Source organism: Staurois parvus, unplaced genomic scaffold (assembly GCF_062004578.1).
Source record: "Staurois parvus isolate SC_StPar_1 unplaced genomic scaffold, SC_StPar_1.0 ptg001459l, whole genome shotgun sequence".
Lineage (NCBI taxonomy): Eukaryota > Metazoa > Chordata > Amphibia > Anura > Ranidae > Staurois > Staurois parvus.
Window position 1 is genome coordinate 81,416 of NW_028319255.1, and position 20,779 is coordinate 102,194.

The 20,779-nt window shown below is 52.1% G+C and overlaps 1 protein-coding gene across 1 annotated transcript in view; it reads right to left on the reverse strand.

Moving 5' to 3' along the window:
* NECTIN4 (nectin cell adhesion molecule 4) overlaps positions 1-20,296 on the reverse strand; it is a 45,066-nt gene extending 24,770 nt beyond the window's left edge. Inside the window, 5 exon segments of the mRNA XM_089662356.1 lie at positions 8,397-8,508; positions 8,612-8,744; positions 8,746-8,903; positions 19,810-20,163; positions 20,278-20,296. Coding sequence (XP_089518482.1) covers positions 8,397-8,508; positions 8,612-8,744; positions 8,746-8,903; positions 19,810-20,163; positions 20,278-20,296 — 776 coding nt within the window.
* Positions 20,297-20,779: the final 483 nt, after the last annotated feature.

Below are 20,779 nucleotides of genomic sequence, written 5' to 3' on the forward strand. Positions count from 1 at the left end.
AGCTCAGCCATTGGTCACACAGAAACCTGCATGAGCTCCATTCAGTGTGTGTGTGGGGGGGGGGGGGGGGGACACATAATATGGGGTCCTATGGCAGCTCAGCCCTTGTCTGGCGGGGGGGGGGGGGGGACACGTAATATGGGGTCCTATGGCAGCTCAGCCCTTGTCTGGCGGGGGGGGGGGGACACGTAATATGGGGTCCTATGGCAGCTCAGCCCTTGTCTGGCGGGGGGGGGGGGTCACATAATATGGGGTCCTATGGCAGCTTCAGCCCTTGTCTGGCGGGGGGGGGGGGGTCACATAATATGGGGTCCTATGGCAGCTCAGCCCTTGTCTGGCGGGGGGGTCACATAATATGGGGTCCTATGGCAGCTCAGCCCTTGTCTGGCGGGGGGGGGGGGGAACACATAATATGGGGTCCTATGGCAGCTCAGCCCTTGTCTGGCGGGGGGGGTGTCACATAATATGGGGTCCTATGGCAGCTCAGCCCTTGTCTGGCGGGGGGGGGGGGGTCACATAATATGGGGTCCTATGGCAGCTCAGCCCTTGTCTGGCGGGGGGGGTCACATAATATGGGGTCCTATGGCAGCTCAGCCCTTGTCTGGCGGGGGGGGGGGGGGTGTCACATAATATGGGGTCCTATGGCAGCTCAGCCCTTGTCTGGCGGGGGGGGGGGTCACATAATATGGGGTCCTATGGCAGCTCAGCCCTTGTCTGGCGGGGGGGGGTCACATAATATGGGTCCTATGGCAGCTCAGCCCTTGTCTGGCGGGGGGGGGGTCACATAATATGGGGTCCTATGGCAGCTCAGCCCTTGTCTGGCGGCAGGGGGGTCACATAATATGGGGTCCTATGGCAGCTCAGCCCTTGTCTGGCGGGGGGGGGGGGACATGTAATATGGGGTCCTATGTCCGGATGAGCTGCCAATGGAATACATTTTGAGATGCCGAGCTGCTGATTTTCCACTGCTGATCATTGGGCAATCCCTGCTGTCTGCAGGGGGACATGGGGGCAGGGAAGTCCCGGGTGTGGCGGATAATAGGGCCCCTCAGTCCTGCTCTTCTCCGGAGATGAAAGGGTTCCTCAGCCCGGCGGGGGACACAAGCTGCGGCTCGCACACAAAGGTGTGATCATCCCATGACATCATCAACTGGTCCGACCAGAATCTCCAGCTGCTCCAATTCCCACACATGACAGGCCTGGCGGAGGGCCACAGGGTGTCCAGACATGACGGAGGAACCAGGGGCCCTGGGGCCCCTCCTGTCTGCTGACCATAGGGACCATCTATGGGGACCTGATGGAACCCCGGGACCCCAGAAACGAGGCTACCCAGACTCCCAGCCGCACATGGTATCTCCGGGTCCAGGCGTGTCGCGGCTCGTCTCACCGCTTCTCTTTCTGGATGAATCAGCGATTTGTGTCTCGTCCCCGATGACGTCTTCCATCTGAACTCACATCCAAGCCTCCGGCGGCATGACGTCATCGAGACCGAATATATTCCCCTCCCCCCAGCACTGCTGCCATTATCACATGGCGGCTATATATTACCCCCCCCCCAGCACTGCTCCCACTATCACATGGCGGCTATATATTACCCCCCCCAGCACTGCTCCCAACTATCACATGGCGGCTATATATTACCCCCCCCAGCACTGCTCCCACTATCACATGGCGGCTATATATTCCCCTCCCCCCCAGCACTGCTCCCACTATCACATGGCGGCTATATATTACCCCCCCCAGCACTGCTCCCACTATCACATGGCGGCTATATATTACCCCCCCCCCCCCAGCACTGCTCCCACTATCACATGGCGGCTATATATTACCCCCCCAGCACTGCTCCCACTATCACATGGCGGCTATATATTACCCCCCCTCCCCAGCAATGCTCCCACTATCACATGGCAGCTATATATTACCCCCCCCAGCACTGCTCCCACTATCACATGGCGGCTATATATTACCCCCCCTCCCCAGTACTGCTCCCACTATCACATGGCGGCTATATATTACCCCCCCTCCCCAGCACTGCTCCCACTATCACATGGCAGCTATATATTACCCCCCCCAGCACTGCTCCCATTATCACATGGCGGCTATATATTACCCCCCCTCCCCAGTACTGCTCCCACTATCACATGGCGGCTATATATTACCCCCCCCCAGTACTGCTCCCACTATCACATGGTGGCTATATATTACCCCCCCAGTACTGCTCCCATTATCACATGGCAGCTATATATTACCCCCCCAGCACTGCTCCCATTATCACATGGCGGCTATATATTACCCCCCCCAGTACTGCTCCCATTATCACATGGCAGCTATATATTACCCCCCCTCCCCAGTACTGCTCCCACTATCACATGGCGGCTATATATTACCCCCCCTCCCCAGTACTGCTCCTACTATCACATGGCGGCTATATATTACCCCCCCCAAGTACTGCTCCCACTATCACATGGCGGCTATATATTACCCCCCCCAGCACTGCTCCCACTATCACATGGCGGCTATATATTACCCCCCCAGCACTGCTCCCACTATCACATGGCGGCTTTATATTACCCCTCCCCCCCAGTACTGCTCCCATTATCACATGGCAGCTATATATTACCCCACCAGCACTGCTCCCATTATCACATGGCGGCTATATATTACCCCCCCCAGTACTGCTCCCATTATCACATGGCAGCTATATATTACCCCCCCTCCCCAGTACTGCTCCCACTATCACATGGCGGCTATATATTACCCCCCCTCCCCAGTACTGCTCCCACTATCACATGGCGGCTATATATTACCCCCCCAGCACTGCTCCCACTATCACATGGCGGCTATATATTACCCCCCCAGTACTGCTCCCATTATCACATGGCGGCTATATATTACCCCCCCAGCACTGCTCCCACTATCACATGGCGGCTATATATTACCCCCCCCCAGCACTGCTCCCACTATCACATGGCGGCTATATATTACCCCCCCCCAGCACTGCTCCCATTATCACATGGCGGCTATATATTACCCCCCCCCCCCCCGTACTGCTCCCATTATCACATGGCGGCTATATATTACCCCCCCCAGCACTGCTCCCATTATCACATGGCGGCTATATATTACCCCCCCCCCCCAGTACTGCTCCCATTATCACATGGCAGCTATATATTACCCCCCCAGTACTGCTCCCATTATCACATGGCGGCTATATATTACCCCCCCCAGTACTACTCCATTATCACATGGCGGCTATATATTACCCCCCCCAGTACTGCTCCCCATTATCACATGGCAGCTATATATTACCCCCCCCAGTACTTGCTCCCACTATCACATGGCGGCTATATATTACCCCCCCAGCACTGCTCCCACTATCACATGGCGGCTATATATTACCCCCCCAATACTGCTTCCATTATCACATGGTGGCTATATATTACCCCCCCCCAGTACTGCCGGGAACCCCTCCCCCAGCCTGAGTGTGTAAGGGCGTCTTGGGGATCAGAGAAGGCTCCTTGTCACCACATTGGCTCAGGGGATTATCCCCCCAATATCAGAGTCTGGGGGTCACTCCCCCGAGGGGTTGGGTCTTCTCATCAGAGCGGGCAATGAGCAGACATGGTGACCAGATGGGAGATGCTCCAGTTCCCATGTCTGGACTCTACGACTGACGGATGATTTGTCTGCATACGCTGGACCCACATTCCATAATACAAGTGGCTCCAGTCCGTACAACGGAACGCCTTACCTGAACCACTGGACAGAACGCCCTACCTGGACCAATGGTAGACTGGACGGAACGCCCTACCTGGACCATTGGTAGACTGGACAGAACGCCCTACCTGGACCATTGGTAGACTGGACGGAACGCCCTACCTGGACCACTGGTAGACTGGACGGAACGCCCTACATGGACCACTGGTACACTGGACGGAACACCCTACCTGGACCAATGGTAGACTGGACGGAACGCCCTACCTGGACCATTGCTAGACTGGACGGAACGCCCTACCTGGACCAATGGTAGACTGGACGGAACGCCCTACCTGGACCACTGGTAGACTGGACGGAACGCCCTACCTGGACCAATGGTAGACTGGACGGAACGCCCTACCTGGACCATTGGTAGACTGGACGGAACGCCCTACCTGGACCACTGGTAGACTGGACGGAACGCCCTACATGGACCACTGGTACACTGGACGGAACACCCTACCTGGACCAATGGTAGACTGGACGGAACGCCCTACCTGGACCATTGGTAGACTGGACGGAACGCCCTACCTGGACCAATGGTAGACTGGACGGAACGCCCTACCTGGACCACTGGTAGACTGGACGGAACGCCCTACCTGGACCAATGGTAGACTGGACGGAACGCCCTACCTGGACCATTGGTAGACTGGACGGAACGCCCTACCTGGACCACTGGTAGACTGGACGGAACTCCCTACATGGACCACTGGTACACTGGACGGAACACCCTACCTGGACCAATGGTAGACTGGACGGAACGCCCTACCTGAACCAATCGTAGACTGGACAGTGCTCTAAGATGATTATGATTAAGTCCCGGATGTGACGAAACGCGTCAAGAGGAAGTGACGTCATACGCAAGGAGCAGGAACCGGAAGTATTACAGCGGCCATCTTTGTTGGGGAATCGCTGGATACTCGTGTGAGAACTGTCTGGGAAACTGTGGGAACTGCCTAGTAATCCCCACTTAGTGGGGTTTGTCCAAACCGCTAATTTTTTTAACTCTAAATGCAAGCAGATTCATTAAAATTCTGAATATATATGGAGGTACGTCATGCTTCATAGATCTGTGAATGTGGATGACATTTTAACATCACCCTAACAAAAAGTGAAGGAGGAGAGGAGGAGAAAGTTCCTTTGGAGGATTTCTACATAATATCTGATTAAGGCGTGGGTTCCATCTACTGTTGGTGGGGGTATATTGGCCTTACTCACTAGAAGTGTCACATGTGGGTAGGAATCTCACTGAGTGGATCACTTCAGGATTTCATAATTTATGAGCACGAGAGTTTTATTACCTTTTTTGGAAGGTTTTCACAAGTGTTTACTTTTCTTTTATCACTTAATGTTGCACAATCTTTTGATATACATCTGTGTGTGCATGTATACGTATATATAGGTGTATATATATATATATATATATATATATATATATATATAATTTTTTTTTTTTTTTTCTTTGATTATATTATGGTAATGCACTATTGTGAGTTTCTTTATTTTTGAGGTTTTCTCACAACAATCAACACTGCAAGAAATACATCTTTTTTAGTTCTACTATTTTCTTTTTTATCGAGACACTGGACTTTTATTATTTGTTTTGGATCACTGAGACACTGGACTTTATGACTTTGTGTTAGTATATAACTATATGGGGAACATTTTGTTGCTGCACATATAGGTAGACTATTTGTTTAAAGAGGGTAGATTCTTTTTTGGACCTATCTTTGAGTTTGAGCTTTCAGGGGTTGAAAGTTTTTTCCAATTTGGAATTAGTGTAGGTGTAAGGGTGTTTTGTTATCATTTTCACATTGTATTTATATGGACCAATGGTAGACTGGATGGAACGCCCTAACTGAACCAATCGTAGACTGGACGGAACGCCCTACCTGAACCAATCGTACACTGGACAGTGCTCTACCTGGACCAATGGTAGACTGGACGGAACGCCCTACATGGACCACTGGTAGACTGGACGGAACGCCCTACCTGGACCAATGGTAGACTGGACGGAACGCCCTACATGGACCACTGGTAGACTGGACGGAACGCCCTACCTGAACCAATCGTACACTGGACAGTGCTCTACCTGGACCAATGGTAGACTGGACAGAACACCCTACCTGGACCACTGCTAGACTGGACGGAACGCCTTACATGGACCACTGGTAGACTGGACGGAACACCCTACCTGGACCACTGGTAGACTGAACGGAACGCCCTACCTGGACCAATGGTAGACTGGACGGAACGCCCTACATGGACCACTGGTAGACTGGACGGAACGCCCTACATGGACCACTGGTAGACTGGACGGAACGCCCTACATGGTCCACTGGTAGACTGGACTGAACGCCCTACCTGGACCAATGGTAGACTGGACAGAACGCCCTACCTGGACCAATGGTAGACTGGACGGAACGCCATACATGGACCACTGGTAGACTGGACAGAACACCCTACCTGGACCAATGGTAGACTGGACAGAACGCCCTACCTGGACCACTGTTATACTGGACGGAACGTCCTACCTGGACCAGTGGTGGGCTGGATGGAACGCCCTACCTGGACCAATGGTAGACTGGACGGAACGCCCTACCTGGACCAATGGTAGACTGGACGGAACGCCCTACCTGGACCACTGGTAGACTGGACATAATGCCCTACCTGGACCAATGGTAGACTGGACAGAATGCCCTACCTGGACCACTGGTTGACTGGACGGAACGCCCTACCTGGACCACTGGTATACTGGACGGAACGTCCTACTTGGAACAATGGTAGACTGGATGGAATGCCCTACCTGGACCAATGGTAGACTGGACGGAACGCCCTACCTGGACCACTGGTAGACTGGACGGAACGTCCTACCTGGACCAATGGTAGACTGGATGGAACGCCCTACCTGGACCAATGGTAGAGTGGACGGAACGCCCTACCTGGACCAATGGTAGAGTGGACGGAACGCCCTACCTGGACCAATGGTAGAGTGGACGGAACGCCCTACCTGGACCAATGGTAGAGTGGACGGAACGCCCTACCTGGACCAATGGTAGACTGGACGGAACGCCCTACATGGACCACTGGTAGACTGGACGGAACGCCCTACCTGGACCAATGGTAGACTGGACGGAACGCCCTACATGGACCACTGGTAGACTGGACGGAACGCCCTACCTGAACCAATCGTACACTGGACAGTGCTCTACCTGGACCAATGGTAGACTGGACAGAACACCCTACCTGGACCACTGCTAGACTGGACGGAACGCCTTACATGGACCACTGGTAGACTGGACGGAACACCCTACCTGGACCACTGGTAGACTGAACGGAACGCCCTACCTGGACCAATGGTAGACTGGACGGAACGCCCTACATGGACCACTGGTAGACTGGACGGAACGCCCTACATGGACCACTGGTAGACTGGACGGAACGCCCTACCTGGACCAATGGTAGACTGGACGGAACGCCCTACATGGACCACTGGTAGACTGGACGGAACGCCCTACATGGTCCACTGGTAGACTGGACTGAACGCCCTACCTGGACCAATGGTAGACTGGACAGAACGCCCTACCTGGACCAATGGTAGACTGGACGGAACGCCATACATGGACCACTGGTAGACTGGACAGAACACCCTACCTGGACCAATGGTAGACTGGACAGAACGCCCTACCTGGACCACTGTTATACTGGACGGAACGTCCTACCTGGACCAGTGGTGGGCTGGATGGAACGCCCTACCTGGACCAATGGTAGACTGGACGGAACGCCCTACCTGGACCAATGGTAGACTGGACAGAACGCCCTACCTGGACCACTGGTAGACTGGACGTAATGCCCTACCTGGACCAATGGTAGACTGGACAGAATGCCCTACCTGGACCACTGGTTGACTGGACAGAACGCCCTACCTGGACCACTGGTATACTGGACGGAACGTCCTACTTGGAACAATGGTAGACTGGACGGAACGCCCTACCTGGACCAATGGTAGACTGGACGGAACGCCCTACCTGGACCACTCGTAGACTGGACGGAACGTCCTACCTGGACCAATGGTAGACTGGATGGAACGCCCTACCTGGACCAATGGTAGAGTGGACGGAACGCCCTACCTGGACCAATGGTAGAGTGGACGGAACGCCCTACCTGGACCAATGGTAGAGTGGACGGAACGCCCTACCTGGACCAATGGTAGACTGGACGGAACGCCCTACCTGGACCACTGGTAGACTGGACGGAACGTCCTACCTGGACCAATGGTAGAGTGGATGGAACGCCCTACCTGGACCACTGGTAGACTGGACGGAACGCCCTACCTGGACCACTAGTAGACTGGATGGAACGTCCTACCTGGACCAATGGTAGAGTGGATGGAACGCCCTACCTGGACCACTGGTAGACTGGACGGAACATCCTACCTGGACCAATGGTAGACTGGACGGAACGCCCTACCTGGACCAATGGTAGACTGGACGGAACGCCCTACCTGGACCACTGGTAGACTGGACGGAACGTCCTACCTGGACCAATGGTAGAGTGGATGGAACGCCCTACCTGGACCACTGGTAGACTGGACGGAACGCCCTACCTGGACCACTAGTAGAGTGGATGGAACGCCTTACCTGGACCACTGGTAGACTGGTGGTGGGTTGCCATCACACAAGCATTGGAGGGAAGCGCCATCTTTACCCGCAAACCAGCCCTCGTGGCCTTGTATGGAGGCCTCTGCGAGATCTGCCAGGGAAAATGTCAGATGGAACGGTGTCAGAATGCAGAGATTTGATTGCAGTGAGGCAACACAGACAGTTCTCATTGCAGGCTTGCAGCCAGTACTTACACTTCACAGAGAGCACATGGGTGATCCTCTTCTCCTCCTGGAAGCCAGGGTGCGATATCACGCAGGTCAGCTCCTTGCCGTTCATACTGCGCACCGGCACAACATAGAACTCACTGGTCACCGAGGTCGATCGGGGTGTGGTCAAACGTGCGAGATGAGTTTGTGCCAATCACCTCTGTCTGCCAGCTCAGTCTGGGGGCGGGGTTTCCCTCTGCCGTACAGGAGGCCGCTATTGTCTGGCCCACTCCTTCCACCAGCGGCGGCCCGGGGTTCAGCGTTGGCAAAGGCGGAACTGTGAGAAGAAGAAGAGAAGAAGATGGTCTGTAGGCTCATTACACCATAGACTCCAAGACGTTGCTGAGGTCCGGGATAAAAGAGAGGCTGGAGACATGTCCATCCCTAGGACTGAGGGGAGTACACTGCAGGTCATAGGTCAGTGCACACTGCATGCTAGAGGTCTGTGCACACTGCAGGTCATAGGTCTGTGCACACTGCAGGGTATAGGTCTGTGCACACTGCAGGGTATAGGTCTGTGCACACTGCAGGTCATAGGTCTGTGCACACTGCAGGTCATAGGTCAGTGCACACTGCAGGGCATAGGTCTGTGCACACTGCAGGTCATAGGTCAGTGCACACTGCAGGTCATAGGTCTGTGCACACTGCAGGGTATAGGTCTGTGCACACTGCATGCTAGAGGTCTGTGCACACTGCAGGTCATAGGTCTGTGCACACTGCAGGGTATAGGTCAGTGCACACTGCAGGTCATAGGTCAGTGCACACTGCAGGGTATAGGTCTGTGCACACTGCAGGTCATTGGTCTGTGCACACTGCAGGGTATAGGTCTGTGCACACTGCAGGTCATAGGTCTGTGCACACTGCAGGGTATAGGTCTGTGCACACTGCAGGTCATAGGTCTGTGCACACTGCATGCTAGAGGTCTGTGCACACTGCAGGTCATAGGTCTGTGCACACTGCAGGGTATAGGTCTGTGCACACTGCAGGGTATAGGTCAGTGCACACTGCAGGGTATAGGTCTGTACACACCGCAGGGTATAGGTCTGTGCACACTGCAGGGTATAGGTCAGGGCACACTGCAGGGTATAGGTCAGTGCACACTGCAGGGTATAGGTCAGTGCACACTGCAGGGTATAGGTCTGTACACACCGCAGGGTATAGGTCAGGGCACACTGCAGGGTATAGGTCTGTGCACACTGCAGGATATAGGTCTGTGCACACTGCAGGGTATAGGTCTGTGCACACTGCAGGGTATAGGTCAGTGCACACTGCAGGGTATAGGTCTGTGCACACTGCAGGATATAGGTCTGTGCACACTGCAGGATATAGGTCAGTGCACACTGCAGAGTATAGGTCAGTGCACACTGCAGGGTATAGGTCTGTGCACACTGCAGGATATAGGTCTGTGCACACTGCAGGGTATAGGTCTGTGCACACTGCAGGGTATAGGTCAGTGCACACTGCAGGGTATAGGTCAGTGCACACTGCAGGGTATAGGTCTGTGCACACTGCAGGATATAGGTCTGTGCACACTGCAGGGTATAGGTCTGTGCACACTGCAGGGTATAGGTCTGTGCACACTGCAGGGTATAGGTCTGTGCACACTGCAGGGTATAGGTCTGTGCACACTGCAGGGTATAGGTCTGTGCACACTGCAGGTTACTGCTGCAGAACTCTGCACATCAGTTCAGCATCAGCACAGCGGACAACGATCACCACACCAGGATCACATCAGAGTCTCTGCATCAGGACTGTCACTGTCCGGCCTTCACACAGACATCTCTGCTCACTGCACTGACAGGCCGTCAAGTGGTAGCTCCGCCCATCCCTGCAACCTGCCAAGAGCCTGGGCAAGAACTCTTGTTTCCTAGGAGGCCGTGTTGTCCATAGGACTGTTGACTAGACAGATGCCCATCCTCTTTCTGTCATCACTCTCGAGACACCTTAACACCTCAGTATCAGGAGATCTTCGCTTTGTCCTCAGCCTGTCTAATTGAATTGAATTACCAATATTCACTAATGATTTGGGGCCCCACTATTGCTAGCAGACTTAACTTTAATCATAACAGGACTCAAGATGCAATCTGTAGTTAAAGGATTTTTTCTCTTTTAAGGCCATTTCTATTCAAATTGGGGTACTTAAAATCTCTTCATTTGCCATTGGGGTGCCAGTGGTCTGGAGGGAACTAATAAGTCAACAAGCCTTTTCTTCCCCATCTTACTGCTGGTGTTGCAATTAAATGGTTGAGGCTTTCTACTCATGACTGTATATTATGTTAGACGTTGCTAACTGATTATTCCTATTTCACCAGAGTTCCCTTTGTACGTGTTAACTGGGGTTGTATATCCTGAGCCCATTGTTTCTGTTCCCTACTCGTTTGAACAAGTCCAATAAAGAGGTGTTACTAAGAGTTGTGTTTCTGGCATTCCTATTCTATATTGTTGAAATATGTCTGAGCCCGGAATGTGAGAGGTGTCAGGAGGCTCACAAGGTCAGGGCGACCACTGGGGACAAGTATCATCATGTGGCCCCTGAAGGGGTAGGATGGAGGGGATGACAGTTGAGTACAGTAGATACAATATGGAAGGAGATGGCGGTGGATGGAGGTGATGACAGTTGGGTACACTGGATACAATAGGGAAGGAGATGGCGGTGGATGGAGGTGATGACAGTTGAGTACAGTAGATACAATATGGAAGGAGATGGCGGTGGATGGAGGGGATGACAGTCGGGTACACTAGATACAATAGGGAAGGAGATGGCGGTGGATGGAGGTGATGACAGTCGGGTACACTAGATACAATAGGGAAGGAGACGGCGGTGGACGGAGGCGATGACAGTCGGGTACACTGGATACAATAGGGAAGGAGATGGCGGTGGATGGAGAAGATGACAGTCGGGTACACTAGATACAATAGGGAAGGAGACGGCGGTGGACGGAGGTGATGACAGTCGGGTACACTGGATACAATAGGGAAGGAGATGGCGGTGGATGGAGGCGATGACAGTCGGGTACAGTAGATACAATAGGGAAGAAGATGGCGGTGGATGGAGGCGATGACAGTCGGGTACACTGGATACAATAGGGAAGGAGATGGCGGTGGATGGAGGCGATGACAGTCGGGTACACTGGATACAATAGGGAAGGAGATGGCGGTGGATGGAGGCGATGACAGTCGGGTACACTGGATACAATACAGAAGGAGATGGCGGTGGATGGAGGTGATGACAGTCGGGTACACTAGATACAATACAGAAGGAGATGGCGGTGGATGGAGTTGATGACAGTCGGGTACACTAGATACAATATGGAAGGAGATGGCGGTGGATGGAGGTGATGACAGTCGGGTACACTAGATACAATAGGGAAGGGGATGGCGGTGGATGGAGGTGATGACAGTCGGGTACACTAGATACAATAGGGAAGGAGACGGCGGTGAACGGAGGTGATGACAGTCGGGTACATTGGATACAATAGGGAAGAAGATGGCGGTGGACGGAGGCGATGATAGTCGGGTACACTGGATACAATAGGGAAGGAGATGGCGGTGGATGGAGGTGAGGACAGTCGGTTACACTGGATACATATGGAAGGAGATGGAGGTGGATGGAGGCGATGACAGTCGGGTACACTAGATACAATAGGGAAGGAGATGGCGGTGGACGGAGGTGATGACAGTCGGGTACACTAGATACAATAGGGAAGGAGATGGAGGTGGATGGAGGTGATGACAGTCGGGTACACTAGATACAATACAGAAGGAGATGGCGGTAGATGGAGGTGATGATAGTCGGGTACACTGGATACAATAGGGAAGGAGATGGCGGTGGATGGAGGCGATGACAGTCGGGTACACTGGATACAATAGGGAAGGAGATGGCGGTGGATGGAGGTGATGACAGTCGGGTAAACTGGATACAATAGGGAAGGAGATGGCGGTGGATGGAGGCGATGACAGTCGGGTAAACTGGATACAATAGGGAAGGAGATGGCGGTGGACGGAGGTGATGACAGTCGGGTACACTAGATACAATAGGGAAGGAGATGGCGGTGGATGGAGAAGATGACAGTCAGGTACACTAGATACAATAGGGAAGGAGACGGCGGTGGACGGAGGCGATGACAGTCGGGTACACTGGATACAATAGGGAAGGAGATGGCGGTGGATGGAGGCGATGACAGTCGGGTACACTAGATACAATAGGGAAGAAGATGGTGGTGGATGGAGGCGATGACAGTCGGGTACACTGGATACAATAGGGAAGGAGATGGCGGTGGATGGAGGCGATGACAGTCGGGTACACTAGATACAATACAGAAGGAGATGGCGGTGGATGGAGGTGATGACAGTCGGGTACACTGGATACAATAGGGAAGGAGATGGCGGTGGACGGAGGCGATGACAGTCGGGTACACTGGATACAATAGGGAAGGAGATGGTGGTGGACGGAGGTGATGACAGTCGGGTACACTGGATACAATAGGGAAGGAGATGGCGGTGGACGGAGGCGATGACAGTCGGGTACACTGGATACAATAGGGAAGGAGATGGCAGTGGATGGAGGTGATGACAGTCGGGTACACTAGATACAATAGGGAAGGAGATGGCGGTGGACAGAGGAGATGACAGTCGGGTACAGTAGATACAATAGGGAAGGAGATGGCGGTGGACGGAGGTGATGACAGTCGGGTACACTGGATACAATAGGGAAGGAGATGGTGGTGGATGGAGGCGATGACAGTCGGGTACACTGGATACAATAGGGAAGGAGATGGTGGTGGATGGCGGTGATGACAGTCGGGTACACTGGATACAATAGGGAAGGAGATGGTGGTGGATGGCGGTGATGACAGTCGGGTACAGTAGATACAATAGGGAAGGAGATGGCGGTGGACGGAGGTGATGACAGTCGGGTACACTGGATACAATAGGGAAGGAGACGGCAGTGGACGGAGGTGATGACAGTCGGGTACAGTTGATACAATAGGGAAGGAGATGGCGGTGGACGGAGGTGATGACAGTCGGGTACAGTTGATACAATAGGGAAGGAGATGGCGGTGGATGGAGGTGATGACAGTCGGGTACACTAGATACAATATGGAAGGAGATGGCAGTGAATGGAGGCGATGACAGTCGGGTACACTAGATACAATACGGAAGGAGACGGCAGTGGACGGAGGTGATGACAGTCGGGTACACTAGATACAATATGGAAGGAGATGGCAGTGAATGGAGGCGATGACAGTCGGGTACACTGGATACAATAGGGAAGGAGATGGAGGTGGACGGAGGTGATGACAGTCGGGTACACTTGATACAATAGGGAAGGAGATGGAGGTGGATGGAGGTGATGACAGTCGGGTACACTGGATACAATAGGGAAGGAGATGGAGGTGGATGGAGGTGATGACAGTCGGGTACACTGGATACAATAGGGAAGGAGATGGCGGTGGATGGAGGTGATGACAGTCGGGTACACTGGATACAATAGGGAAGGAGATGGCGGTGGATGGAGGTGATGACAGTCGGGTACACTAGATACAATAGGGAAGGGGATGGCGGTGGATGAAGGAGATGATAGTTGGGTACACTAGATACAATAGGGAAGGAGATGGCGGTGATGACAGTCGGGTACACTAGATACAATAGGGAAGGAGATGGCGGTGGACGGAGGCGATGACAGTCGGGTACACTGGATACAATAGGGAAGGAGATGGCGGTGGATGGAGGCGATAACAGTCGGGTACACTGGATACAATAGGGAAGGGGATGGCGGTGGATGGAGGCGATGACAGTCGGGTACACTAGATACAATAGGGAAGGAGATGGCGGTGGATGGAGAAGATGACAGTCGGGTACAGTAGATACAATAGGGAAGGAGATGGCGGTGGACGGAGGTGATGACAGTCGGGTACACTGGATACAATAGGGAAGGAGATGGCGGTGGATGGAGGCGATAACAGTCGGGTACACTGGATACAATAGGGAAGGGGATGGCGGTGGATGGAGGCGATGACAGTCGGGTACACTAGATACAATAGGGAAGGAGATGGCGGTGGATGGAGAAGATGACAGTCGGGTACAGTAGATACAATAGGGAAGGAGATGGCGGTGGACGTAGGTGATGACAGTCGGGTACACTAGATTCAATAGGGAAGGAGACGGCGGTGGACGGAGGTGATGACAGTCGGGTACACTAGATACAATAGGGAAGGAGATGGCGGTGGACGGAGGTGATGACAGTCGGGTACACTAGATACAATAGGGAAGGAGATGGCGGTGGATGGAGAAGATGACAGTCGGGTACAGTAGATACAATAGGGAAGGAGATGGCGGTGGACGGAGGTGATGACAGTCGGGTACACTAGATTCAATAGGGAAGGAGACGGCGGTGGACGGAGGTGATGACAGTCGGGTACACTAGATACAATAGGGAAGGAGATGGCGGTGGATGGAGGTGATGACAGTCGGGTACACTAGATACAATACGGAAGGAGACGGCGGTGGACGGAGGTGATGACAGTCGGGTACACTAGATACAATACGGAAGGAGATGGCGGTGGATGGAGGTAATGACAGTCGGGTACACTAGATACAATAGGGAAGGAGATGGCGGTGGACGGAGGTGATGACAGTCGGGTACACTGGATACAATAGGGAAGGAGATGGAGGTGGACGGAGGTGATGACAGTCGGGTACACTGGATACAATAGGGAAGGAGATGGAGGTGGATGGAGGTGATGACAGTCGGGTACAGTGGATACAATAGGGAAGGAGATGGAGGTGATTACAGACGGGTACACTGGATACAATAGGGAAGGAAATGGCGGTGGATGGAGGTGATGACAGTCTGGTACACTAGATACAATAGAGAAGGAGATGGCGGTGGATGGAGGTGATGACAGTCGGGTACACTGGATACAATAGGGAAGGAGATGGCGGTGGATGGAGGTGATGACAGTCGGGTACACTAGATATAATAGGGAAGGGGATGGCGGTGGATGAAGGAGATGATAGTTGGGTACACTAGATACAATAGGGAAGGAGATGGCGGTGATGACAGTCGGGTACACTAGATACAATAGGGAAGGAGATGGCGGTGGATGGAGGTGATGACAGTCGGGTACACTAGATACAATAGGGAAGGAGATGGCGGTGGATGGAGGTGATGACAGTCGGGTACACTAGATACAATAGGGAAGGGGATGGCGGTGGACGGAGGTGATGACAGTCGGGTACACTGGATACAATATGGAAGGAGATGGCGGTGGATGGAGGTGATGATGACAGTCGGGTACACTAGATACAATAGGGAAGGAGATGGCGGTGGACGGAGGTGATGACAGTCGGGTACAGTAGATACTATAGGGAAGGGGATGGCGGTGGATGAAGGAGATGATAGTCGGGTACACTAGATACTATAGGGAAGGAGATGGCGGTGGATGGAGGTGATGACAGTTGGGTACACTAGATACTATAGGGAAGGAGATGGCGGTGGATGGAGGTGATGACAGTCGGGTACACTAGATACAATAGGGAAGGAGATGGCGGTGGACGGAGGTGATGACAGTCGGGTACACTGGATACAATATGGAAGGAGATGGCGGTGGACGGAGGTGATGACAGCCGGGTACACTAGATACAATAGAGAAGGAGATGGCGGTGGACGGAGGTGATGACAGTCGGGTACACTAGATACAATAGGGAAGGAGATGGCGGTGGATGGAGGTGATGACAGTCGGGTACACTAGATACTATAGGGAAGGAGATGGCGGTGGATGGAGGTGATGACAGTCGGGTACACTAGATACTATAGGGAAGGGGATGGCGGTGGATGAAAGAGATGATAGTCGGGTACACTAGATACTATAGGGAAGGGGGTGGCGGTGGATGAAGGAGATGACAGTCGGGTACACTGGATACAATCGGGAAGAGGATGGCGGTGGATGGAGGTGATGACAGTCGGGTACACTAGATACAATAGGGAAGGAGATGGCGGTGGATGAAGGAGATGACAGTCGGGTACACTGGATACAATAGGAAAGGGGATGGTGGTGGATGGAGGTGATGACAGTCGGGTACAGTAGATACAATAGGAAAGGTGATGGTGGTGGATGGAGGTGATGACAGTCGGGTACACTAGATACTATAGGGAAGGGGATGGCGGTGGATGAAGGAGATGATAGTTGGGTACACTAGATACAATAGGGAAGGAGACGGCGGTGGACGGAGGTGATGACAGTCGGGTACACTAGATACAATACGGAAGGAGATGGCGGTGGATGGAGGTAATGACAGTCGGGTACACTAGATACAATAGGGAAGGAGATGGCGGTGGACGGAGGTGATGACAGTCGGGTACACTGGATACAATAGGGAAGGAGATGGAGGTGGACGGAGGTGATGACAGTCGGGTACACTGGATACAATAGGGAAGGAGATGGAGGTGGATGGACGTGATGACAGTCGGGTACACTGGATACAATAGGGAAGGAGATGGAGGTGGATGGACGTGATGACAGTCGGGTACACTGGATACAATAGGGAAGGAGATGGAGGTGGATGGAGGTGATGACAGTCGGGTACACTGGATACAATAGGGAAGGAGATGGAGGTGATTACAGACGGGTACACTGGATACAATAGGGAAGGAGATGGCGGTGGATGGAGGTGATGACAGTCGGGTACACTAGATACAATAGAGAAGGAGATGGCGGTGGATGGAGGTGATGACAGTCGGGTACACTGGATACAATAGGGAAGGAGATGGCGGTGGATGGAGGTGATGACAGTCGGGTACACTGGATACAATAGGGAAGGAGATGGCGGTGGATGGAGGTGATGACAGTCGGGTACACTAGATACAATAGGGAAGGAGATGGCGGTGGATGGAGGTGATGACAGTCGGGTACACTGGATACAATAGGGAAGGAGATGGCGGTGGATGGAGGTGATGACAGTCGGGTACACTAGATACTATAGGGAAGGGGATGGCAGTGGACGGAGGTGATGACAGTCGGGTACACTAGATATAATAGGGAAGGGGATGGCGGTGGATGAAGGAGATGATAGTTGGGTACACTAGATACAATAGGGAAGGAGATGGCGGTGATGACAGTCGGGTACACTAGATACAATAGGGAAGGAGATGGCGGTGGACGGAGGTGATGACAGTCGGGTACACTAGATATAATAGGGAAGGGGATGGCGGTGGATGAAGGAGATGATAGTTGGGTACACTAGATACAATAGGGAAGGAGATGGCGGTGATGACAGTTGGGTACACTAGATACAATAGGGAAGGAGATGGCGGTGGACGGAGGTGATGACAGTCGGGTACACTAGATACAATAGGGAAGGAGATGGCGGTGGACGGAGGTGATGACAGTCGGGTACACTAGATACAATAGGGAAGGAGATGGCGGTGGACGGAGGTGATGACAGTCGGGTACACTAGATACAATAGGGAAGGGGATGGCGGTGGACGGAGGTGATGACAGTCGGGTACACTGGATACAATATGGAAGGAGATGGCGGTGGATGGAGGTGATGATGACAGTCGGGTACAGTAGATACTATAGGGAAGGAGATGGCGGTGGACGGAGGTGATGACAGTCGGGTACACTAGATACTATAGGGAAGGGGATGGCGGTGGATGAAGGAGATGATAGTCGGGTACACTAGATACTATAGGGAAGGAGATGGCGGTGGATGGAGGTGATGACAGTTGGGTACACTAGATACTATAGGGAAGGAGATGGCGGTGGATGGAGGTGATGACAGTCGGGTACACTAGATACAATAGGGAAGGAGATGGCGGTGGACGGAGGTGATGACAGTCAGGTACACTGGATACAATATGGAAGGAGATGGCGGTGGACGGAGGTGATGACAGCCGGGTACACTAGATACAATAGGGAAGGAGATGGCGGTGGACGGAGGTGATGACAGTCGGGTACACTAGATACAATAGGGAAGGAGATGGCGGTGGATGGAGGTGATGACAGTCGGGTACACTAGATACTATAGGGAAGGAGATGGCGGTGGATGGAGGTGATGACAGTCGGGTACACTAGATACTATAGGGAAGGGGATGGCGGTGGATGAAAGAGATGATAGTCGGGTAGACTAGATACTATAGGGAAGGGGATGGCGGTGGATGAAGGAGATGTCAGTCGGGTACACTGGATACAATCGGGAAGAGGATGGTGGTGGATGGAGGTGATGACAGTCGGGTACACTAGATACAATAGGGAAGGAGATGGCGGTGGATGAAGGAGATGACAGTCGGGTACAGTAGATACAATAGGGAAGGAGATGGCGGTGGATGAAGGAGATGACAGTCGGGTACACTGGATATAATGGGGAAGGGGATGGCGGTGGATGGAGGTGATGACAGTCGGGTACAGTAGATACAATAGGAAAGGGGATGGTGGTGGATGGAGGTGATGACAGTCGGGTGCACTAGATACTATAGGGAAGGGGATGGCGGTGGATGAAGGAGATGATAGTTGGGTACACTAGATACAATAGGGAAGGAGATGGCGGTGGATGGAGGTGATGACAGTCGGGTACACTAGATACAATAGGGAAGGAGATGGCGGTGGATGGAGGTGATGACAGTCGGGTGCACTAGATACTATAGGGAAGGGGATGGCGGTGGATGAAGGAGATGACAGTGGGGTACACTAGATACTATAGGGAAGGGGATGGCGGTGGATGAAGGAGATGATAGTGGGGTAATGACAGTTTTTTTCTACAAAAAAAGAATAAGCAAACAAATTGTTTCACCATGATGGATGAACATTTCAATGGTTAGCTTTAGTCTTTATTTACTTTACATCTGCTTACATTGTAACCATATCTTACCACAATTTCTGCTTGTATTTGGGTAGGTATAGGCACCCTTCACCCAAACATCTGAGCTAATTCTGAGCACAAGCCTACCAGGTCATCATGACTTTTTTTAATTGGATTGTATGGTACTATATACAATGGCTTGCTATACTGCAGCAATCAGTGAAAGAACGATGATGAGAAGGTTCTACATTTTTAGCATGCTCTTCCTGCACTTGAATATTAACCCCGTTGGTCTTTGAATATGCTAAATTATGTTTTTGTTGTTTTTTGGGGAAAAAGTTTCATAACTATTTTACTTTTCTGTTTTCGATTTCTCTTACCAAGAACAGTAAGCTTCAGATCGGCTTCAAAGTTTCCTGCTGGAAAAGTGATCACTCGGCACTGGTAGGTGCCCTCATCTGCCTGCACAGCATTCTTCAGGATTATTGTGCCATCCTCCGGTTGTAATGGGGACTTTTCTTTTACTCTTCCTTCAAATTCTTTATACACATGGGCCCCAAACTCTGCATTCAGGGTGGCAATCTGAATACTTTGCCCACCAGAGATTTTCTTTGACCAAACAACCTGAGAGACCTTCTCTCCTTCTTGAGCTTCATAGTAACAAGTGAGAGTGACATCAAGTCCCAGTACTCCGGTGACACTCTTCTCTGTCTTTACAGTTCCAGCAGAAGACCCTATGAGAGAGGAAGTAAACACCCATGTGAGAGGTACATATACCAGAGACATTTAATAATACACATCTATGCATAGAACAGGGTGAAAGCCTCTCTTTATTTTTCTTCATTTACCTTCATATGTATACTTCATCCCTTTTAATACATCATGGTAGAAAAAGGTTGGGTATGATGGAGGAAAATAGTAGGGTAAGATGATGGATATTGAGAGAATATGATGGTGGGGAACGGTGAAGTATAATGGTGGGAATGGTAGAGTATGATGGTGTGAAATGGTAGAGTATGATGGTGGAGAATGGTAAAGTATGATAGTGAAGAATGGTAGAGTATTATGGAGGAGAATGGTAGAGTATGACAGTGGAGAACAGTAGAATACTATGGTGGATAATAATGGAGTGTGATAATGGAGAATGGTAGAGAATGCTGTGAAGAATGGTAAAGTATGATGGTGTGAAATGGTAGAGTATGATGGTGGCAAATGGTAGAGTATGATAGTGATGAATGGTAGAGTATGATGGTGTGAAATGGTAGAGTATGATGGTGGGAATGGTAGAATATGATGGTGTGAAATGGTAGAGTATGATGGTGGGAATGGTAGAGAATGCTGTGAAGAATG